At 42.7% G+C, this 20,708-nt stretch overlaps 1 protein-coding gene across 3 annotated transcripts in view; it reads right to left on the reverse strand.

Moving 5' to 3' along the window:
• sgcd (sarcoglycan, delta (dystrophin-associated glycoprotein)) overlaps positions 1-20,708 on the reverse strand; it is a 324,184-nt gene that overhangs the window by 108,127 nt on the left and 195,349 nt on the right. For all 3 annotated transcript variants that reach the window (XM_063011239.1, XM_063011237.1, XM_063011238.1), the window contains exon 2: positions 8,515-8,700. In XM_063011239.1, the coding sequence (XP_062867309.1) occupies positions 8,515-8,700 (186 nt within the window). The remainder of the gene's footprint in view (positions 1-8,514; positions 8,701-20,708) is intronic.

The following is a 20,708-nucleotide window of genomic DNA, read 5'->3' on the forward strand; positions in this document are numbered from 1 at the left end:
TATTTATTTATCTTCTGATATTGTATTTCTTGTTCTTGCCCCATAAACAACAAAAAATTTATAAAATTGCATGAACTAACTCTGCAGTAAACAAGGAGAAAACAGCAATTAATAGTTGTAATAGTTACACAGTAACATTAATGATTAGTTCTGCCTATATTACAGAACTGAGTTCTATACAGTAAAAGAAAATATTAATGTAAATGTTGTAGCGACATATACAGTACATAATAATGTAAAGTCCAAACATGTGAGGGGGGTTTAACGAGAACGCTATATTTAATGTCACACAAGTTCAGTGCAAAACAACAGAATAACACGAGCACAGACGGAAACGATAAATTCCGACACCTTCCCTACACACTCGCTCCCTGCGCCCTATAGTGCACTTAACATTCTTAAAGGGCCAGACAATGTATTTGTAATTGCTATCCGGTATGTACCAGCATGCCTCTGAAAGTTGAGGGAACGTTGGGGGGGGGTAGCGTTGAGGAAACGTTGAGAGGGAATGTTAAGGGAATGTTCGTGGGGGAACGTTGAGGGAATGTTCGTGGGGGAACGTTCGTGTGGAAACGTTGGGGGAACGTTCGCGAAGGAACGTTGAGGGAACTTTTGTGGGGGAACGTTGGGGGAACATTCGTGAAGGAACGTTGGGGGAACATTCGTGAAGGAACGTTGAGGGAACGTTGGGGGAACGTTTGTGAAGGAACGTTCGGGGGAACATTGGGGGAACGTTCGTGGGGGAAAGTTGGGGGAACGTTTGTGTGGAAACGTTGGGGAAACGTTCGTGAAGGAACGTGAGGGGGGACGTTGAGGGAACATTTGGGTATATTGTTGGGAATGGTTGAGTGAATTGTTGAAGTAATCGTTGGGTGGATCGTTGAGAAAACGTTTGCGTTTTCAACAATCCACCCAACCATTCCCTTAACAATCCACCCAAATGTTCCCTCAACAATTCACCCAAATGTTCCCTCAACAATTCACCCAACCATTCCCTTAACAATCCACCCAAATGTTCCCTCAACATTTCACCCAAACGTTCCCTCAACAATTCACCCAAACGTTCCCTCAACAATTCACCCAAACGTTCCCTCAACAATTCACCCAAACGTTCCCTCAACAATTCACCCAAACATTCCCTCAACAATTCACCCAAATGTTCCCTCAACAATTCACCCAACCATTCCCTCAACAATTCACCCAAACGTTCCCTCAACAATTCACCCAAACGTTCCCTCAACAATTCACCCAAACGTTCCCTCAACAATTCACCCAAACATTCCCTCAACAATTCACCCAAACGTTCCCTCAACAATTCACCCAAACATTCCCTCAACAATTCACCCAAATGTTCCCTCAACAATTCACCCAACCATTCCCTCAACAATTCACCCAACCATTCCCTCAACAATTCACCCAAACATTCCCTCAACAATTCACCCAAATGTTCCCTCAACAATTCACCCAACCATTCCCTTAACAATCCACCCAAATGTTCCCTCAACAATTCACACAACCATTCCCTTAACAATCCACCCAAACGTTCCCTTAACAATCCACCCAAACGTTCCCTTAACAATCCACCCAAATGTTCCCTCAACAATTCACCCAACCTTTCCTTTAACATTCCACCCAAACGTTCCCTTAACAATCCACCCAAATGTTCCCTCAACAATTCACCCAACCATTCCCTTAACAATCCACCCAAACGTTTCCTTAACAATCCACCCAAACGTTCCCTTAACAATCCACCCAAATGTTCCCTCAACAATTCACTCAACTATTCCCAACAATCCACCCAAATGTTCCCTCAACAATTCACTCAACTATTCCCAACAATCTAGCCAAAAATTTCCTCAACTGTTGAGAAAACGTTTGGGTGGATCTTTAAGAAAACGTTTGGGGGAACGTTCGTGTGGAAACGTTGAGGGAATGTTCGTGAAGGAACGTTGAGGGAACGTTCGTGAGGGAACGTTGGGGGAACGTTCGTGGGGGAACGTTCGTGGGGGAACGTTGGGGGAACGTTCGTGAAGGAACGTTGAGGGAACGTTCGTGGGGAAAACGTTGGGGGAATGTTCGTGGGGGAACGTTGGGGGAACGTTCGTGTGGAAACGTTCGGGGGGGAACGTTTGTGGAGGAACGTGAGGGGGGAACGTTGAGGGAACATTTGGGTATATTGTTGGGAATGGTTGAGTGAATTGTTGAAGTAATCGTTGGGTGGATCGTTGAGAAAACGTTTGCGTTTTCAACAATTCACCCAACCATTCCCTTAACAATCCACCCAACCATTCCATCAACAATCCACCCAAATATTCCCTCAACAATCCACCCAAATGTTCCCTCAACAATTCACCCAAATGTTCCCTCAACAATTCACCCAACCATTCCCTTAACAATCCACCCAAATGTTCCCTCAACAATTCACCCAACCATTCCCTTAACAATCCACCCAAATGTTCCCTCAACAATTCACTCAACTATTCCCAACAATCTAGCCAAAAATTTCCTCAACTGTTGAGAAAACGTTTGGGTGGATTTTTAAGAAAACGTTTGGGGGAATGTTCGTGTGGAAACGTTGGGGTAATGTTCGTGTGGAAACAGTGGGGGAACGTTCGTGAAGGAACGTTGAGGGAACGTTTGTGGGGGAACGTTCGGGGGGGAACGTTGGTGGAACGTTCGTGAAGGAACGTTGGTGGAACGTTCGTGAAGGAACGTTGAGGGAACGTTCGTGGGGAAACGTTGGGGGAATGTTCGTGGGGGAACGTTGGGGGAACGTTCGTGTGGAAACGTTGGGGGAACGTTCGTGTGGAAACAGTGGGGGAACGTTCGTGAAGGAACGTTGAGGGAACGTTTGTGGGGGAACGTTCGGGGGGGAACGTTGGTGGAACGTTCGTGAAGGAACGTTGGTGGAACGTTCGTGAAGGAACGTTGGGTGAACGTTCGTGTGGAAACAATGGGGGAGTGTTCGTGTGGAAACGTTGGGGGAACGTTCGTGAAGGAACGTTAAGGGAACGTTCGTCGGGAACGTTGGAAGAACGTTCGGGAGGAACATTTAGGGAACAATGGGGGGGGGACGTTGAAGGAACGTGAGGGAGGAACGTTGAGGGAACATTTGGGTATATTGTTGGGAATGGTTGAGTGAATTGTTGAGGTAATCGTTGCGTGGATCGTTGAGAAAACGTTTGCGTTTTCAACAATTCACCCAACCATTCCCTTAACAATCCACCCAAATGTTCCCTCAACAATTCACCCAACCATTCCCTTAACAATTCACCCAACCATTCCCTTAACAATTCACCCAACCATTCCCTTAACAATTCACCCAACCATTCCCTTAACAATCCACCTAAACATTCCCTCAACAATCCACCCAACCATTCCCTCAACAAATCCACCCAACCATTACCTCAACAATCCACCCAACCGTTCCCTCAACAATCCACCCAAATGTTCCCTCAACAATTCACTCAACCATTCCCTCAACAATCCACCCAAATGTTCCCTCAACAATTCACTCAACCATTCCCTCAACAATCCACCCAAATTTTCCCTCAACAATTCACCCAACCATTCCCAACAATCTAGCCAAAAATTCCCTCAACTGTTAAGAAAACGTTTAAGTGTATTTTTGAAAAAAACGTTTACATTACACGACAGGAGATACCTTAGAAACTTTCTTTTTCTTAGAATAGCTCTTTTTTTCTTTTTCTTTAAGTAAAAATAGTTCTTGTGTGAAGCTTCCACAGCATGAATTTTAATAAAAGTGCCTGTAAAAAATTTGGAACATGTAGCTTTGTCTCAGAAGTGTCTTTTTGTTATTACCTTATGGGATAAGAAATATCGAGATATATATTGTGCAGTATATCGCCGTTCAGAGAAAAAATATAGAGATATTTTTTTTATCCATATCGCCCAGCCCTAATTGATAGACTTGTGATTGAGTACACCGATCAGCCACTTTGTAGTTCTATAATTACTGACTGTAGTCCATCTGTTTCTCTGCATGCTTTGTTACCCCCCTTTTATGTTGTTCTTCAATGATCAGGACTCTCCCAGGACCACTACAGAGCAGGTATTATTTGGGTGGTGGATCATTCTCAGCACTGCAGTGACACTGACATGGTGGTGGTGTGTTAGTGTGTGTTGTGCTGGTATGAGTGGATAAGACACAACAGCGCTGTCCCTGCTTGAGTCCACCAACCAAAGATATCCAGCCAACAGCGCCTCATGGGCGGCGTCCTGTGCCCACTGATGAAGGTCTAGAAGATGACCAACTCAAACATTAGCAATAGATGAGCAATCGTCTCTGACTTTACATCTACAAGGTGGACCAACTAGGTAGGAGTGTCTAATAGAGTGGACAGTGAGTGGACACGGTATTTAAAAACTCCAGCAGCGCTGCTGTGTCATATCCACTCATACCAGCACAACACACACTAACACACCACCATCATGTCAGTGTCACTGCTGGACTAAGAATGATCCACCACCCAAATAATACCTGCTCTGTAGTGGTCCTGTGGGGGTCCTGACCACTAAAGAACAGGGTGAAAGCAGGCTAAAAAAGTAAGTAGAGAAACAGATGGACTACAGTCAGTAATTGTAGAACTACAAAGTGCTTCTATATGGTAAGTGGAGCTGATAAAATGGACAGTAAGTGTAGAAACAAGGAGGTGGTTTTAATGTTATGGCTGATCAGTGTATGTGTGTAGTATGAATTGGGATAATGAACCAGAATCACCTCAGCACTCTTCAGAGCCATCGTCTTTGCCTGACTATGCAGGTTCTTAAGAACCTTGCTTCTGGAACCCAGATAAAGAGGGTACATTTGGGACGCTTTAGAAAAACTCATCAGCCTTGTGGTTCATAGGATTTAGACACTCGCCACTGGCCCCCTGCCCACTAGCTTGCTACCTTATTGCTGAGTTCAATTATTTCTGTTGAAAGTGTTGCACTAGGCTTGGTGGGCTGGCCGTGTGTGTATGTGTGTGTGAGCTTACATGAAGGCTTTTCCAGAGCTGCTGTGATGAGTTCACACTTAACCACGGCTTACACAAAACCCTCTCGAAAAGCTGCTAGTGTGATTCTTCCTCTGCCGCTGAGCTACTCGTAACATAGCCATTCCGTAATGGCTTGTGAGGGCATCAAGGAAGTGGTACTAGAATGAAAGCAGGCAGCATGAGCTAACAGTTCCCTCACTGTTATAAATAGAACTGTCAGAATCAGGAAAGAAGTTCTCCAAGATGTCTGGCTGGAACACTGTCTCACATAAAAACAATTTTTAGTCCCTGAACCAATTTTATGATTAATGGTCTCACACTGCGTGTTTTTAAAATATTGTAGTATTTTAATATAGTATCAAGTATTATTTCTGTTGGCATGGTCAAATAACAATTTAAAAAAAGAAATGTGCTATAAAAACTGTAAACTCTCATCATTGTAAGGGTAGCATAGACCATATTCATACTGCAAGTCAAACCTAATTTAAAGAAACATATAAAACATTTCCACATCCAAATATTAGCAATAAGCCAAGAATAAGTCAAGGAAGACAAGTGGACCAAGTTATACAGACAAAATATAGAATTGGTGCCGCTCAGGTGGTGCAGCTACATGAACAATGATTGGCTTTTGTTCAGGGTGGGATGAGCTGGACCAGGGTTCCTCATAACTGGTGCAATTACGACCTCTGCTGGCTGATTGATGGCGCCTGCGCAGAGTTGGGGAATAATGCTGATCAGGGTGTGGCTTTCCGTGCACAAGACTGATCCGCATATGTACTCTCCACGTGCAAGTGAAAAGAGAGGTATTGACTCTCAGCTCTGCCATCCGGCTGGGCTGTGTGGCCACATGAACAGGGTGTTCAGGGTGGGATCAGTCGAACCAGGGTTCATCATAACTGATGCAATTACGACCTCTGCTGGCTGATTGGGGAGTAGTTGCTGCTCTGTGATGGTCCTGTGGGGGTCCTGACCATTGAAGAACAGGTTGAAAGCAGGTTTAAAAATATGTAGAGAAACAGATGGACTACAGTCAGTAATTGTAGAACTACAAAGTGCTTCTATATGGTAAGTGGAGCTGATAAAATGGACAGTGAGTGTAGAAACAAGGAGGTGGTTTTAATGTTATGCCTGATCAGTGTATGAAAGAATTACTAGATAGTCCCTACCAAAAATACTGAAAAAGCTGTTTGGAAACCTACTCAAAGAAATGCTTATACATTTTTGGCCTGACTAGATTGAAGTAAACTTTTGGCTTGAATTTGATAACTGCTAAATCTAATAAGGAACATCAGCCAGGTAAAGCATTCCACAGTAAAGTATAGTGGTGGTAGCATCATGCTTATTTAGCAGAAGAGACTAACAATTTGGTCAGAATTATTCAGAAAAGGAACCATGCTGACACAAAGCACACTGCAAATGCAACACTGGGGAAGTGTGAACTAAACTGTTGTCCTCGAGTGGTCCAGTAAAAGCCTTTATATTCATCTTATTAAACCCTTATGGTAAGACTTCATGTTGATGTACCCTACCAATCCCCAACCATAAGGGAGAGCAGCATACCCTATTAATTACACATTTGAAATTTAAAACTGATTTGCAATGCCCTAAATAAGTAAAACTCAGTGTTGACAGTGTTGCATTATAATGTGAGGGTCAGTGATAAACTAAATATGTGAGAGATAGCATGGAGAAAGGAATTGTCGACTTTAAAAAGAACATCACCACCACTAGCACAATCTATCTACTTATCCCCTTGGTGAAGTCCAAAATGAAGGAATAAGATATTTGCAACCATCTGCTTCAACACTCATATCCATGATATCCTCCTTACTGCTGCTATTCCTTAAATCTCTGACATCTTAGGACATAAAATATTTCATCTTTTCTCCAGCCTTGAAAGGCACATCCATGCCAAGGTGCTAGTGGGCCATTTCAGGTGACATAAATCTAAAAAAGCCCCTCTAGCAGCCCATCTGCATCTGTTTATTATAATGGCTGGATTTCCACTGGTCCCTTGTGCACCTGCTCCCTCTTTTTCGAATTTTCAGCATATCACAAAAAACAAGATAAGAAATAAGGGGAAAATTAAGCATTTAGGTAGCATTTTGGGATGTGACATGTTCTCGTATGGAAAGTATTGTAATCTAGGCTTAATCAACAATGCAAACAATAAATACAGAATCACCTGTCTACTATACTGTCAATATGTGGGACAGGACTAATTTGTGTGCCTCATGGGCACATAACCGGTCTGTGGGGGTCAGAATTCTTGCTGGTTGGTAGGGGATCAAATACTTATTTCCCTTAATTAAATACAAATTAATTTATAACTTTTATTTAATGTTTTTTTTCTGGATTTTTTGTTGATATTCTGTCTCTCTCTGTTAAAATAAACCTTCCATAAAAATTATAGACTGTTCAAGTCTTTGTAAGGGGGTAAACTTACAAAATCAGCAGGGGATCAAATACTTATTTCCCCCACTGTATATATGTATTTATTTTGTAGAACTGATTTATGTACGTATATATATATATATATATATATACATACTGTACTAGCTCCAACACCCGAACTAACTGTTGGGTCCAATGCTGGGGCCACATGGCGAGTCTCATATACAAAACTAACTAACTGCAGAACGTCTGAATGCACATTTGTAAACTGGGTGCTGCATTCTGATTGGCTGAGCTGAATGTCACTCACATATCGGCGCTACAATACTGTAGTATAATAATAACGATCTGGCGAGTGCAGCCAATGGGGGGGCAGTGCGGTGGGGGGTTGAGTTCATGTCGTGGAGCATTTATTATTTTTTACATTTGTTTATTCTATGGCTGTTTGGCTTAAAAATTTGCTGTGATTGTGGTTGCAATCTGTAAAGATGAAAGTGCATTGAAGGGCTGCAGGGAATGGCTGTAATGTTATCGTAAACAGAAATGTAAAGGAGCTTAGCCCGGACGCTTGCTTTGATCAGTGATGGCAAATTTATTGCAAATGAATTTGAAGCTATATTGATGTATGACCTGTACATTATGGATATTTTTATGCTGGGGGAGGCCATAATGTATGGATATAAAGACTCACTTAAGCGTTTGATGTGAATTAAATTTAAATATTCATATATTTTTTTTATTCTTGTATCTCTGGCAGCTACAAGAGTAATAATATATACGCATTCAGTTGAACTCAGTTGTATATTATGCAATACTCTTATGTCATTATCCCCCAATTAATCCAGAACAGTAGCAGCAGCATCAAAGGATCGGTAAGAGTGCAGAGGGTGGGAACCAGCAAATCAGAAGTCAAAGACAGCTAACATTAACACAGAAAAAAATCGACCACTGTGAGACAAATGAAAGAATTATCCTGCCTTGCCATGGCTTGTAATTAAAGAGCCATGATTGGATGGATAAACCCTGTGGCAGGAGCGCTCATTATTTTGCTCATAGCCCAAGCTAGTAACGAAAATATCCTGTGCAGCAGTGAATTTGAAAGAGCAGATCCACTTACTATGGTGAAGTTCATGACCTTAAGGATCCAGATGGTGAGTGCTAGATTGACCAGGATAAGGATCATGAGTAGAAGGACGAAGAAGTAAAGGCAACGTTTCCGCCAGCCGTAGATGCCCACTTTGTACACGAGAGGTTTCTCGGTGCTCTGGACATTGTTCCTATGAGTGAACTGTTCTTGGGTCATCTGTAAAGGAGAATAGAATAAAGACACATCAAAGGGCCATCCTGAGCAATATTTGACAATTTTACCTGTTGTGGTAGTCCATTTGACTTGAGTTAAGGGCATTAGAGGGTAGAAGGATAGGGTATTCATAAGGGTTTAAAAAGCAAGCACCACACCTCTAATTTATTTTGGCTTAGGTCCCAAGAAAATCTTTGGTTGCTCAGCTGGTATAGTAGGTGCTAGGAGTCGTTTTCAGAAATGATGGGCACAAGCAAAGAAAAGACATCTGACACCCTCAGAGCATCACACACTTACTCAAACTAAAAAAAAAAAAAATCAGGTGGAATCAGGAGGACAAACTTAGTGAGGCTCAAACGAAGCTACTGCAGGACTAATGTTGCTATAGGGTACTCGGTGTACAAGCTATGGTATAAACTAATTAATTTTATTTAAAGATAAAAGTTTGATTCATCATTAGTAAATGTTCTATCCAGATCAGGGTGATATTGGGTCTGGTTCCCATCCCTTTAACACCGTAAGCAACTTGGGGATACACTCTGGACAGGGCTAATGATTCTTTCGGGATAGGGCAAGAATCTGAAGTATATGGGGGTAAAAACCCATAGGTACATGAGAAGAACATGCCAAAGACAGACAGCAACATGGGTCAAGGATCAAACTTCTCAGAGACAGTGACTGGTGAGGATCAAACCCAGCTCCTGCAGGACACATGGTGCTATATGGTACTCAGTGTACCAGCTATGGTACAAACCAATTCATTTTAATTGCAGTTGTAGGTGTTCCAATAAAGCCAGTGGTTTCATCATTAGTAACTGTTCTCTTCAGATTAGGGTCACATTGGGTCTGGTTCCCATCTCTTCAACAATATAAGCAACTTGAGGATACACCCTGGACAGGGCAACTGATTTTTTTGGGATAGGGCACAAATCTGAAGTATCTGGGGGTTAAAACCCATAGGTACATAAGAAGAACACACCAAACACAAACAGAAACACGAGTCAAGGATCAAATCCAAGAGCTTCTAACTCACTTAACTAAACCAACGTTATCAATCACTGGTGTCCCAATAAAGCCAGTGGTTTGATTCATCATTAGTAACTGCTCTCTTCAGATTAGGGTCACATTGGGTCTGGTTCCCATCTCTTTAACACCATAGGGAACTTGGAGATACACCCTGGACAGGGCTAATGAATCTTTTGGGAAGTATGCCAAACATAGACAGCAACACGAGTCAAGGATCAAATCCAAGACCTTCTAACTGTCCCATCTTAATATTATGCATTTGTCTTAGGGTTAAATTGATTTGAAGCTACAATATTTTATGATTTATAGCATATTTATGTAGAATGACAAGCACGGTAGTTCCGCTCTATTATTACCACACATTTAGGGACCCATGATCGATCGATCGATCCTCGCCTTTGGTTACTGTCTGCTTCATTCTGGCACCAATCCGTGGCTGGGCTTCACAGACTCATGTATTTACTTACTTACTTACTCAGTCACCCATTTACTCGCGGCTAGAGGCAAATCATAGTGGCCAGTCCACCTTTAGGATTTTATGAGGATGGAGATGGAGAAATTGCAAAACATCTCACAGAAAGTGACCTGAGGTGAGGCTATAACCCAGGTTTCCAAAAGCACTGTGTCATGATGGTGTAATTTTTAGGGAGAGTTCTTACCCTGCAGTGTTTCAGTGTGGCATCCACCACAACCCTGACTAAAAAGGATAAAAAAAAAAGAAGGAATATTTTCTGATCATGCATAATATGGGGTGGTACATTGGTGCAGCTGGTAGAGATGGTGTCCCATAGCCAAAAGTGTTTTCCTCATTTCAGACAGGCCTTGCCTGAATTTTTTCCAAAAGACGGATTTGCTACCCAAAATTGGACTCTAAATGAAAGTGATGCTTACATGAGCAATGGATTGGCCCTTGTCCAGGTCTCTGTGACCCTGACCAAGATGAAACAGTTAGTAAAAATGAATAAAATGCTAAATATTAGTCTAGCAAAACAAAACAGATTGACACATTTTTAAAATCCCAGTCCATTCCAGTTGTGGTGTTGACTGACAGTTCTGGTGAGGAAGCTCAGTGAGACCTTACTGTCTCTGTACCAGTGATGGCACCCACTAATGTTGAATATCTAATTGTTCACTGGGAAATAAAATAAAGCTTTGTACACTTCAAGTGCCATAATAATGACCTCATAATTCATTGCTAAAATGCCTTTCATTGTCAACAGCTCTCAGAGGCAGGGCTGCGGTGGCAGAGCCAATCACATTTGACAACCGCCCTTTCAGCGCTAACTGAAACAAATGCCACCTGACCGCTCAGGAAAAGCACCAAAGCACTCTCAATAAAAGTGTGCGATGAAAAATTAATGAATTATTCCCATTTCTCCATTTCATCATGTTTTACATTAGCTGCTTGGTCATTGCTGAACGTCTGACTTCTGTCTGATCATTGCGCTGCACGTGACCTGCAAAATTAGCATCGATCACACTGAATCGTTTATGAATGTAATGTAGCATAGTGAGAACCCGCTGGCCACATGTGCCACATTTGCAGTGCAAAGTGTGATTGAATGTGGTAACAACATGTATTCACCATTCATTTATTTATTCACTTCCATGTGCCACTTTATCTTGGTCAGAATTGTGATGGATCTGGCGCCACCTGGAAACGTACAGGACGGGAGGGAATACAGCCTAGACAGGGAAGCAGTCCATCAAGGGGACAGCACACTAACACATACTTACTTACTCACTCACTCACTAAGTGAACACAAACAACATACAAGTCCTTAGAGACAAACAGTGATCAATCCTACATTCCCATGCAAAACCTGCTTTTCTAGGTGCACAACTGTTCCACCCATTCATCTTGCATCTAAAGTTTAAATTATTAAGGCAGTGACTAATCAGAGAGAAGATCGGCTTTGAAATTGCTTCTTGGTGTGAGTGAATGAGAGAGTGTCGGCTGCCTTGGGATGGATTGTAGGGCAAGCTGGACTAGTAATCCGAAGGTCACTGGTTCAAGCCCCACCACTGCCAGGTTGCTGCTGTTTGGCCTTTCAGCAAGGCTCTTAACCTTTAATTGCCCAGACTGTATACTGTAACTAATATAAGTCGCTTTGGATACGGCGTCTGCTAAATGCTAAAATGGATTGCCACCATGTCCAGGTTCCCCCGTCTTGCCCTATCTCTCATTGCCCCTAGTGTTTCCAATACGAGCTTAATCCACTTCAACCCTGACCAGGATGAGATGGAAATTAAAAGTAAATGGATGAAAGTTACTAATCAGGGTGGCATGGTGGTGCAGCATCAGTGGTCCAGCATCAGTGGTCCCTAAGAACTAGTATTTGATCGTCACTGCATGTGAGAAGTTTGGCATTTTCCTTAGGTATGCCTGTTGGTCAAAAGTATTTGGACTCCCCTCCTGATTACTGACTTCAGTGGTTTTAGCCACACCGGTTTCTTTAATATAAACTATACATTTACATTTTGGCATTTAGCAGACGTTTCAATTCAATGCAACTTACAGTATACAGTTTAAGCAATTCAGGGTTAAGGGCCTTGCTTGGTGGGGTTTGAACCAGCATCCTTCTGATTACTAGTCCAGTACCTTAACTACTAGGCTACAACTGCCTTATACAGTTTGCTTTCCCACCTTATACAGTTTAAAGCCCTGACCTCAAGCCCACTGAACACCTTTAGGATGAATTTGACCGTCACTTGCTAGCCAGACTTTCTTGCCCAACACCACAAATTCCCACAAACACGTTCCAAAATCTTGTTTAACACGTTCCCAGAAGAAAAGCCTGTTGTAGCTGCAAGAAAGGGCCCAGTTCTATATTAATGCCCATGGATTCGCAACATAATATCCAACTAACAGTCAATTATACACATACTTCTAAGTACTGCGCCTACAACTGATGACCAGAAATTACTTTGTGTGGCTCTTATCTATTTTAAAGTTTCAAACTGTCAGACAAAAAAATCCATATGTTCAAAAGTAATTAACCATGGAGATTATTCAAGCACACTGAAGCATATGTGGTACATTCATATCTTTCTAATTTGGCTCTGGGGATTATGTAGTCAAAAGGTGCAACAGCTTTAAGTAATGATTAAATAAAGCTTTAATGGCTACAGGATTATCACCTTATATATAATGGTTTTCAGACTTGTGCATGACTGAAAATATAACTGGAACACTGATTAACAGTTGGGTTTTGTTCCCTGCTGAAACAACTAGGCAGAAAGTATATGGCTTTAGAAGAGTTTGATTTGCAGTAACAGGTGCTGTGGGTTGGTCCATATGATACCACAAAGTCTTGAAGAGCAGACCAAGACTTATGAGTATGTACCACTGTCATGCTTTGTGATAGAGGGCCAAATCATGATGATTTAGCCTTTGTTAATATACACCAATCAGCCATAACATTAAAACCACCTCCTTGCTTCTACACTCACTGTCCATTTTATCATCTCCACTTACCATATAGGAGCACTTTGTAGTTCTACAATTACTGACTGTAGTCCATCTATTTATCTACATACTTTTTTAGCCTGCTTTCACCCTGTTCTTCAATGGTCAGGACCACCACAGGACCACCACAGAGCAGGTATTATTTGGATGGTGGCTCATTCTCAGCACTGCAGTGACACTGACATGATGGTGGTTAGTGTGTGTTGTGCTGGTATGAGTGGATCAGACACAGCAGCGCTGCTGGAGTTTTTAAATAAAGTGTCCACTCACTGTCCACTCTATTAGACACTCCTACCAATTGGTTCACCTTGTAGATGTAAAGTCAGAGATGATCGCTCTTCTATTGCTGCTGTTTGAGTTGGTCATCTTCTAGACCTTCATCAGTGGTCACAGGACGCTGCCCACGGAGCGCTGTTGGCTGGAATTTTTTTTTTTGGTTGGTGGACTATTCTCAGTCCAGCAGTGACAGTGAGGTGTTTAAAAACTCCATTAGCATTGCTGTCTTATCCACTCATACCAGCACAACACACACTAACACACCACCACCATGTGAGTGTCACTGCAGTGCTGAGAATGATCCACCACCCAAATAATACCTGCTCTGTAGTGGTCCTGTGGGGGTCCTGACCATTGAATAACAGCATGAATGGGGGCTAACAAAGCATGCAGAGAAACAGATGGACTACAGTCAGTAATTGTAGAACTACAAAGTGCTTCTACATGGTAAGTGGAGCTGATAAAATGGACAGTGAGTGTAAAAACAAGGAGGTGGTTGTAATGTTATGTGGGAGTAAATCCACACAGACACGGGGAGAACATGCAAACTCCACACAGAAAGGACCCAGACCGCCCCACCTAGGGATCGAACCCAGGTCCTTCTTGCTATGAGGTGACAGTGCTACCAACTTAGCCACTGTGTGCTGCCCCAATTATTTGCCTTTGATATTACACTTTTGCTGCTCACTGTGTCTGTTGCTGTACACATTTCACAATGTGTGACGATTTAATAATAAGAACATTTAGATAGCAGGCAGAGCTGTTTACTGCATCAATATTGTAAAATGTAAAGCATGTGTGACAGTAGAAGTACTTGCATTCAAAAATCTATTAATAATTACCAAGATTTATGAGTGTTTATACCATCAGAAAGCCATATCTGATAAAGGGTCGGTATACTGCCCAAACTTAAGTGGCCATTTGGTTGGTTAGCAGTGCAAAAACATTTATACATGGTTTGTGTAACCACATTCAACTGCTCATCCAATCAGTCATATAGCAGAAGCACAATGCATTAAATTATATAAACATGGTTCAAGCGTCTGCTAACCCCTGAGTGTTCGTCAAGTCATACTGACCCATTATTAATATTTAATTTAAGAAAACATAAGGACGTGGTTTTTTTTTTTTTTTTTTTTTTCCTCTGTGCTTTGTTGTAAAAGTGTGTGTGTGTGTGTAAATATATATATATATATATATATATATATATATATATATATATATACAGTATATATATATATATATATATATATATATATATATATTTACACACACACACACACACTTTTACAACAAAGGGCCAAATTGTGATGGTTAGACGACTGGGTCAGAGCATCTCCAAAACTGCAGCTCTTGTGGGGTGTTCCCGGTCTGCAGTGGTCAGTACCTATCAAAAATGGTCCAAGGAAGGAACAGTGGTAAACCGGTGACAGGGTCATGGGCGGCCAATGCTCATTGACGCATGTGATGGGAAAAATGGCTGTGATTTTGAGTTTTTAAATAGAGTAACTGGCCAAAATCCATACAGTGATGTTCCTGGTTTGTTTCATTTTGTTACAGCACGGGACAACAAGCACAAAACGAATTATCTTAAGTAGTAGCGCTTCGCCGAATATGGGACATGATCGGACTTCGTCAGTTTGTAGCTTTTTTCTACTGACATTTAATCACAATAGGACTATTGATTAGTCATTGCTCTTTGCCAGGACTGGTTTTGATCAAGGAACTGTAGGGCAGCTGTGCTTTGCTGTTTGCTTCTTTAACTAACATTAGGTTTACTGTGCTTATATAAACTCAAAAGGAATAGTCAGGGTGCGAATAACTTACAACCTTTTGGTTTTATTCCAAATCAGTGTCCCTCAGTTTTGTCACGAATCCAGCTCCTGTGCTCCTATGTGCCACACCCCTCTCTCTGAGAGCTCTCAGTCTCCAGCCAACTCCCCTTTAATGATTGGTCTCCTCTGCTAATTAGCCCCTGCTGCCCCTCCTCTGAGGGTATTTAAGAGGGGAGCTGGGGAACAGTCAGTGGAGACTATTTTGCTTCCGAACCCTGTTTGATTTGACCTGGTTTGCCTTTTGATTTGACCTTGTCCTGTTACTTTGGATTTGAATTGACTCTGTCCTGTCCTGATTTGGATTGGCAGTGTTTTGTTTTGTTCTCTCCTGTTAATCAGTCCATGCTATTGTAGTCTAGTCCATGTCTTTGTTAGACAGCCCATGCTCTTGTTTAGTCTTGTTCCTGTCTTGCTCATGTCTTGTGTTAGCTTAGTTTAGGGTTTAGTATAGTTTAGTCAAGGTTCATGTTCTGAAGTCCTGTTTGTATTATTCTAGTTCTTGTTTAGCTTAGCTCCTGTATGTTTAGAGTAGTGTTAGCGGTTAGAATTTAGCATAGGTCACATGTTTGTCTGTCTTGTCTTGTTTAAACCTGTCTAGTGTAGTCTTGTCTTTTTGTTATAATTAAATACTTTTGTTTGAACATCTACTGTATGTGTGTGTCCGCCCCCTTCTTGTCTAGCCCCTAAAGCGTTACAAGTTTAATAAACCTTTGGGTAACCTTTGCTACTAAAATGAGGCTTTTAATTCCCTTACATTCCCCCTAACGGCACCTTACAAGCTTAATTAAATATCTTGTTTATAATATAATAGTGATACTTCTTTCTTTTAAAGTGCACCTGCCCTCAAAAGTATGGTTTTGATTCATTGGAGAACTTGTCTTGAATGCCTGATTGCAATTATTATTAATAATTATGGGTCACATTAGTCTTCATTACTAATATTGTTGTGCGTATGTTCCAAAAATCTTTTAGTACCTATTTAAAACACTCTCTTTGAATAATGAGTTGTGGGGCACAGTCGTGTTGGCCCCAGGCTGACAACAGCCAATAGAAAATAGATTTACATAGACAGACGTCAAGACGTTTAGTGAACACCGTTAACAATATCTGCTTTGCTACATAATTAGCCATAATCATCACAGTTCTGTTTGCCACTCTAATAGCAAAGCAATATAATGAATTAAGTCCACAATGTAATAGAAGTTGAATAAATTCATTCATGGATTGGCAGACTTTGACAGAAAAGCTATAGACAAGTTTACGCAGATGAAAGATCATGTATCGTTTCTTTTCGAGCAATGAACATCACTGGTGAGTTTGTTTTGCATTATTACACGATGTGTTATTTTGGCTGTAGGTTAAGGCACAAAACCTACAGCCTGACTCTGACTCTGACTCTGACTCTGACTCTCTGACTCTCTGACTCTGACTCTGAAAAAGCATTGGGTTTCCCCTGCTCGGAAATGTTGCTTTGGGTGTGTTTTTACAGTCCACAATGATTGTTACTGCTTGACTGCTTTGGTAATGTAATGTAATGTAATGCTCTATAGCAAGGTAATACACTGATCAGCCATAACATTAAAACCACCTCCTTGTTTCTACACTTACTGTCCATTTTATCAGCTCCACTTACCGTATAGAAGCACTTTGTAGTTCTACAATTACTGACTGTAGTCCATCTGTTTCTCTACATACTTTTTAACCGGCTTTTACTCTGTTCTGCAATGGTCAGGACCACCACAGAGTAGGTATTATTTAGGTGGTGGATGATTCTCAGCACTGCAGTGACACTGACATGGTGGTGGTGTGTTAGTGTGTGTTGTGCTGGTATGAGTGGATCAGACACAACAGCGCTGCTGGAGTTTTTAAATACCGTGTCCACTCACTGTCCACTCGATTAGACACTCCTACCTAGTTGGTCCACCTTGTAGATGTAAAGTCAGAGACGATCGCTCATCTATTGCTGCTGTTTGAGTCGGTCATCTTCTAGACCCTCATCAGTGGTCACAGGACGCTGCCCACGGGGCGCTGTTGGCTGGATATATTTTTAGTTGGTGGACTATTCAGTCCAGCAGTGACATTGAGGTGTTCTATCCACGCATACCAGCACAACACACACTAACACACCACCACCATGTCAGTGTCATTGCAGTGCTGAGAATGACCCACCACCCAAATAATACCTACACTGTAGTGGTCCTGGGAGAGTCCTGACTATTGAAGAACAGAATGAAAGGGGGCTAAAAAGCATGCAGAGAAACAGGTGGACTACAGTCAGTAATTGTAGAACTACAAAGTGCTTCTATATGGTAAGTGGAGCTGACAAAATGGACAGTGTGTGTAGAAACAAGGAGCTGGTTTTAATGTTATGGCTGATCGGTGTATACCAGTTGTGTGAGATCAAGTGCCATTATATTCCAATCTTCTGCTTTACATTAATGTATGCATTTGTGACTTCATTGATGAGGTGTGTTTGTCAGATACCGCCCATACAGGGTTTATTGTGCCCCACCAGGCTTTCTGTGCCAGAGGCGCTACTGCTTACAAATAACTGACCTACCATCCCATATTTTTTGAAACTGAACAATAATATGAAATACAAAATGTTAGCTATAATAACACTGGCCACCACTCCACTAGTCATTATAAAAGCTTCAGAAATGGTGAATTACTCATTTGTGTTTCTATCTGTTATGGCATTGTCGTTTCTACACTTCAATCGTAAAGACAGTCCGATAAGTGCTGGCTGGAGGCAAATGTAAGTCAAAGTGTGAGATTTTGCTGCAAAAGATCAAAGGCTATCGATCTGTGAACTTCACTCGAGCAGATTGTGGCTCTAGGGAACACAGTTTGTCTGAGTGTGAAATATAAATATATTTTTATAATAATGAACTAGGTCACACTGCAGATACAGTACAGATCTGTCTGTATATGTGGATATATGATAAAGTTCAATAAATGATAAAGTCTCTTGTGGGGTAGAGCAAAAATAGCAAAATAACAAAAACACTCCTTTATTACCTCATTTCTTCCAACCTAACTGGCTCATTTAAGAATAAAATGAGAAGAAAATGGGGTAGGCTGGCCGCAGAGCACTAAAATCAGCGATATTTTCTTCCCATACCTGCTCTCATTCATGCACTCTTACTCAGAAATGTTATGGCATTTTTTCATTTAATGGATCACGCACGAGTGAGAGTGGGAGACAGTTTCACGGTGAAGTCGGACAGGCAATTTCCGTGCGGAAGACCCTGTAACATTTCAGCATAATGCGAGACAGTAGGAATATAACAAGTCATAACCTAAAGGATCTGAGGCACTAAATGACAGTTTTATAGAAAAAGGATTGTGATATTAATGCAACTGAACTACTTATAAGACTCTGGAAAGCAATAAGTAGCACATGGCGTCATGAGCCGTGACTGGATTTTGACACTGTTTACAGGGAATCAAACACATTTTTTTCACACATTTCATGCGTTGGGCAGATGGGAGTTTTACTTAGAGAAATGTGTTCTGAGTGGGGGAGTGTACTGTATAGTGTAGTGCTGCTGGAAAGCAAGTGTACTGTATAGTGTAGCACTGTCGGGGCAGGGGGAGTGTACTGTATAGTGTAGCACTGTCGGGGCAGGGGGAGTGTACTGTATAGTGTAGCACTGTCGGGTCAGGGGGAGTGTACTGTATAGTGTAGCACTGTCGGGGCAGGGGGAGTTTACTGTATAGTGTAATGCTGCTCTCAGGGCAGGGGGAGTGTACTGTATAGAGTAGCACTGTCGGGGCAGGGGGAGTGTACTGTATAGTGTAATGCTGCTCTCAGGGCAGGGGGAGTGTACTGTATAGTGTAGCACTGTCGGGGCAGGGGGAGTGTACTGTATAGTGTAATGCTGCTCTCAGGGCAGGGGGAGTGTACTGTATAGTGTAGCACTGTCGGGGCAGGGGGAGTGTACTGTATAGTGTAATGCTGCTCTCAGGGCAGGGGGAGTGTACTGTATAGTGTAGCACTGTCGGGGCAGGGGGAGTATAGTGTAGCACTGTCGGGGCAGGGGGAGTGTACTGTATAGTGTAATGCTGCTCTCAGGGCAGGGGGAGTGTACTGTATAGTGTAGCACTGTCGGGGCAGGGGGAGTGTACTGTATAGTGTAGCACTGTCAGGGCAGGGGGAGTGTACTGTATAGTGTAGCACTGTCAGGGCAGGGGGAGTGTACTGTATAGTGTAGCACTGTCGGGGCAGGGGGAGTGTACTGTATAGTGTAGCACTGTCGGGGCAGGGGGAGTGTACTGTATAGTGTAGCACTGTTGGGGCAGGGGGAGTGTACTGTATAGTGTAGCACTGTCGGGGCAGAGGGAGTGTACTGTATAGTGTAGCACTGTCGGGGCAGGGGGAGTGTACTGTATAGTGTAGCACTGTCGGGGCAGGGGGAGTATAGTGTAATGCTGCTCTCAGGGCAGGGGGAGTGTACTGTATAGTGTAGCACTGTCAGGGCAGGGGGAGTGTACTGTATAGTGTAGCACTGTCGGGGCAGGGGGAGTGTACTGTATAGTGTAGCACTGTCGGGGCGGGGGGAGTGTACTGTATAGTGTAGCACTGTCGGGGCAGGGGGAGTGTACTGTATAGTGTAGCACTGTCGGGTCAGGGGGAGTGTACTGTATAGTGTAGCACTGTCAGGGAAGGGGGAGTGTACTGTATAGTGTAGCACTGTCGGGGCAGGGGGAGTTTACTGTATAGTGTAATGCTGCTCTCAGGGCAGGGGGAGTGTACTGTATAGAGTAGCACTGTCGGGGCAGGGGGAGTGTACTGTATAGTGTAATGCTGCTCTCAGGGCAGGGGGAGTGTACTGTATAGTGTAGCACTGTCGGGGCAGGGGGAGTGTACTGTATAGTGTAATGCTGCTCTCAGGGCAGGGGGAGTGTACTGTATAGTGTAGCACTGTCGGGGCAGGGGGAGTGTACTGTATAGTGTAATGCTGCTCTCAGGGCAGGGGGAGTGTACTGTATAGTGTAGCACTGTCGGGGCAGGGGGAGTATAGTGTAGCACTGTCGGGGCAGGGGGAGTGTACTGTATAGTGTAATGCTGCTCTCAGGGCAGGGGGAGTGTACTGTATAGTGTAGCACTGTCGGGGCAGGGGGAGTGTACTGTATAGTGTAGCACTGTCAGGGCAGGGGGAGTGTACTGTATAGTGTAGCACTGTCAGGGCAGGGGGAGTGTACTGTATAGTGTAGCACTGTCGGGGCAGGGGGAGTGTACTGTATAGTGTAGCACTGTCGGGGCAGGGGGAGTGTACTGTATAGTGTAGCACTGTTGGGGCAGGGGGAGTGTACTGTATAGTGTAGCACTGTCGGGGCAGAGGGAGTGTACTGTATAGTGTAGCACTGTCGGGGCAGGGGGAGTGTACTGTATAGTGTAG

The sequence above is a fragment of the Trichomycterus rosablanca genome, chromosome 16 (assembly GCF_030014385.1).
Source record: "Trichomycterus rosablanca isolate fTriRos1 chromosome 16, fTriRos1.hap1, whole genome shotgun sequence".
In the NCBI taxonomy this organism is placed as follows: domain Eukaryota; kingdom Metazoa; phylum Chordata; class Actinopteri; order Siluriformes; family Trichomycteridae; genus Trichomycterus; species Trichomycterus rosablanca.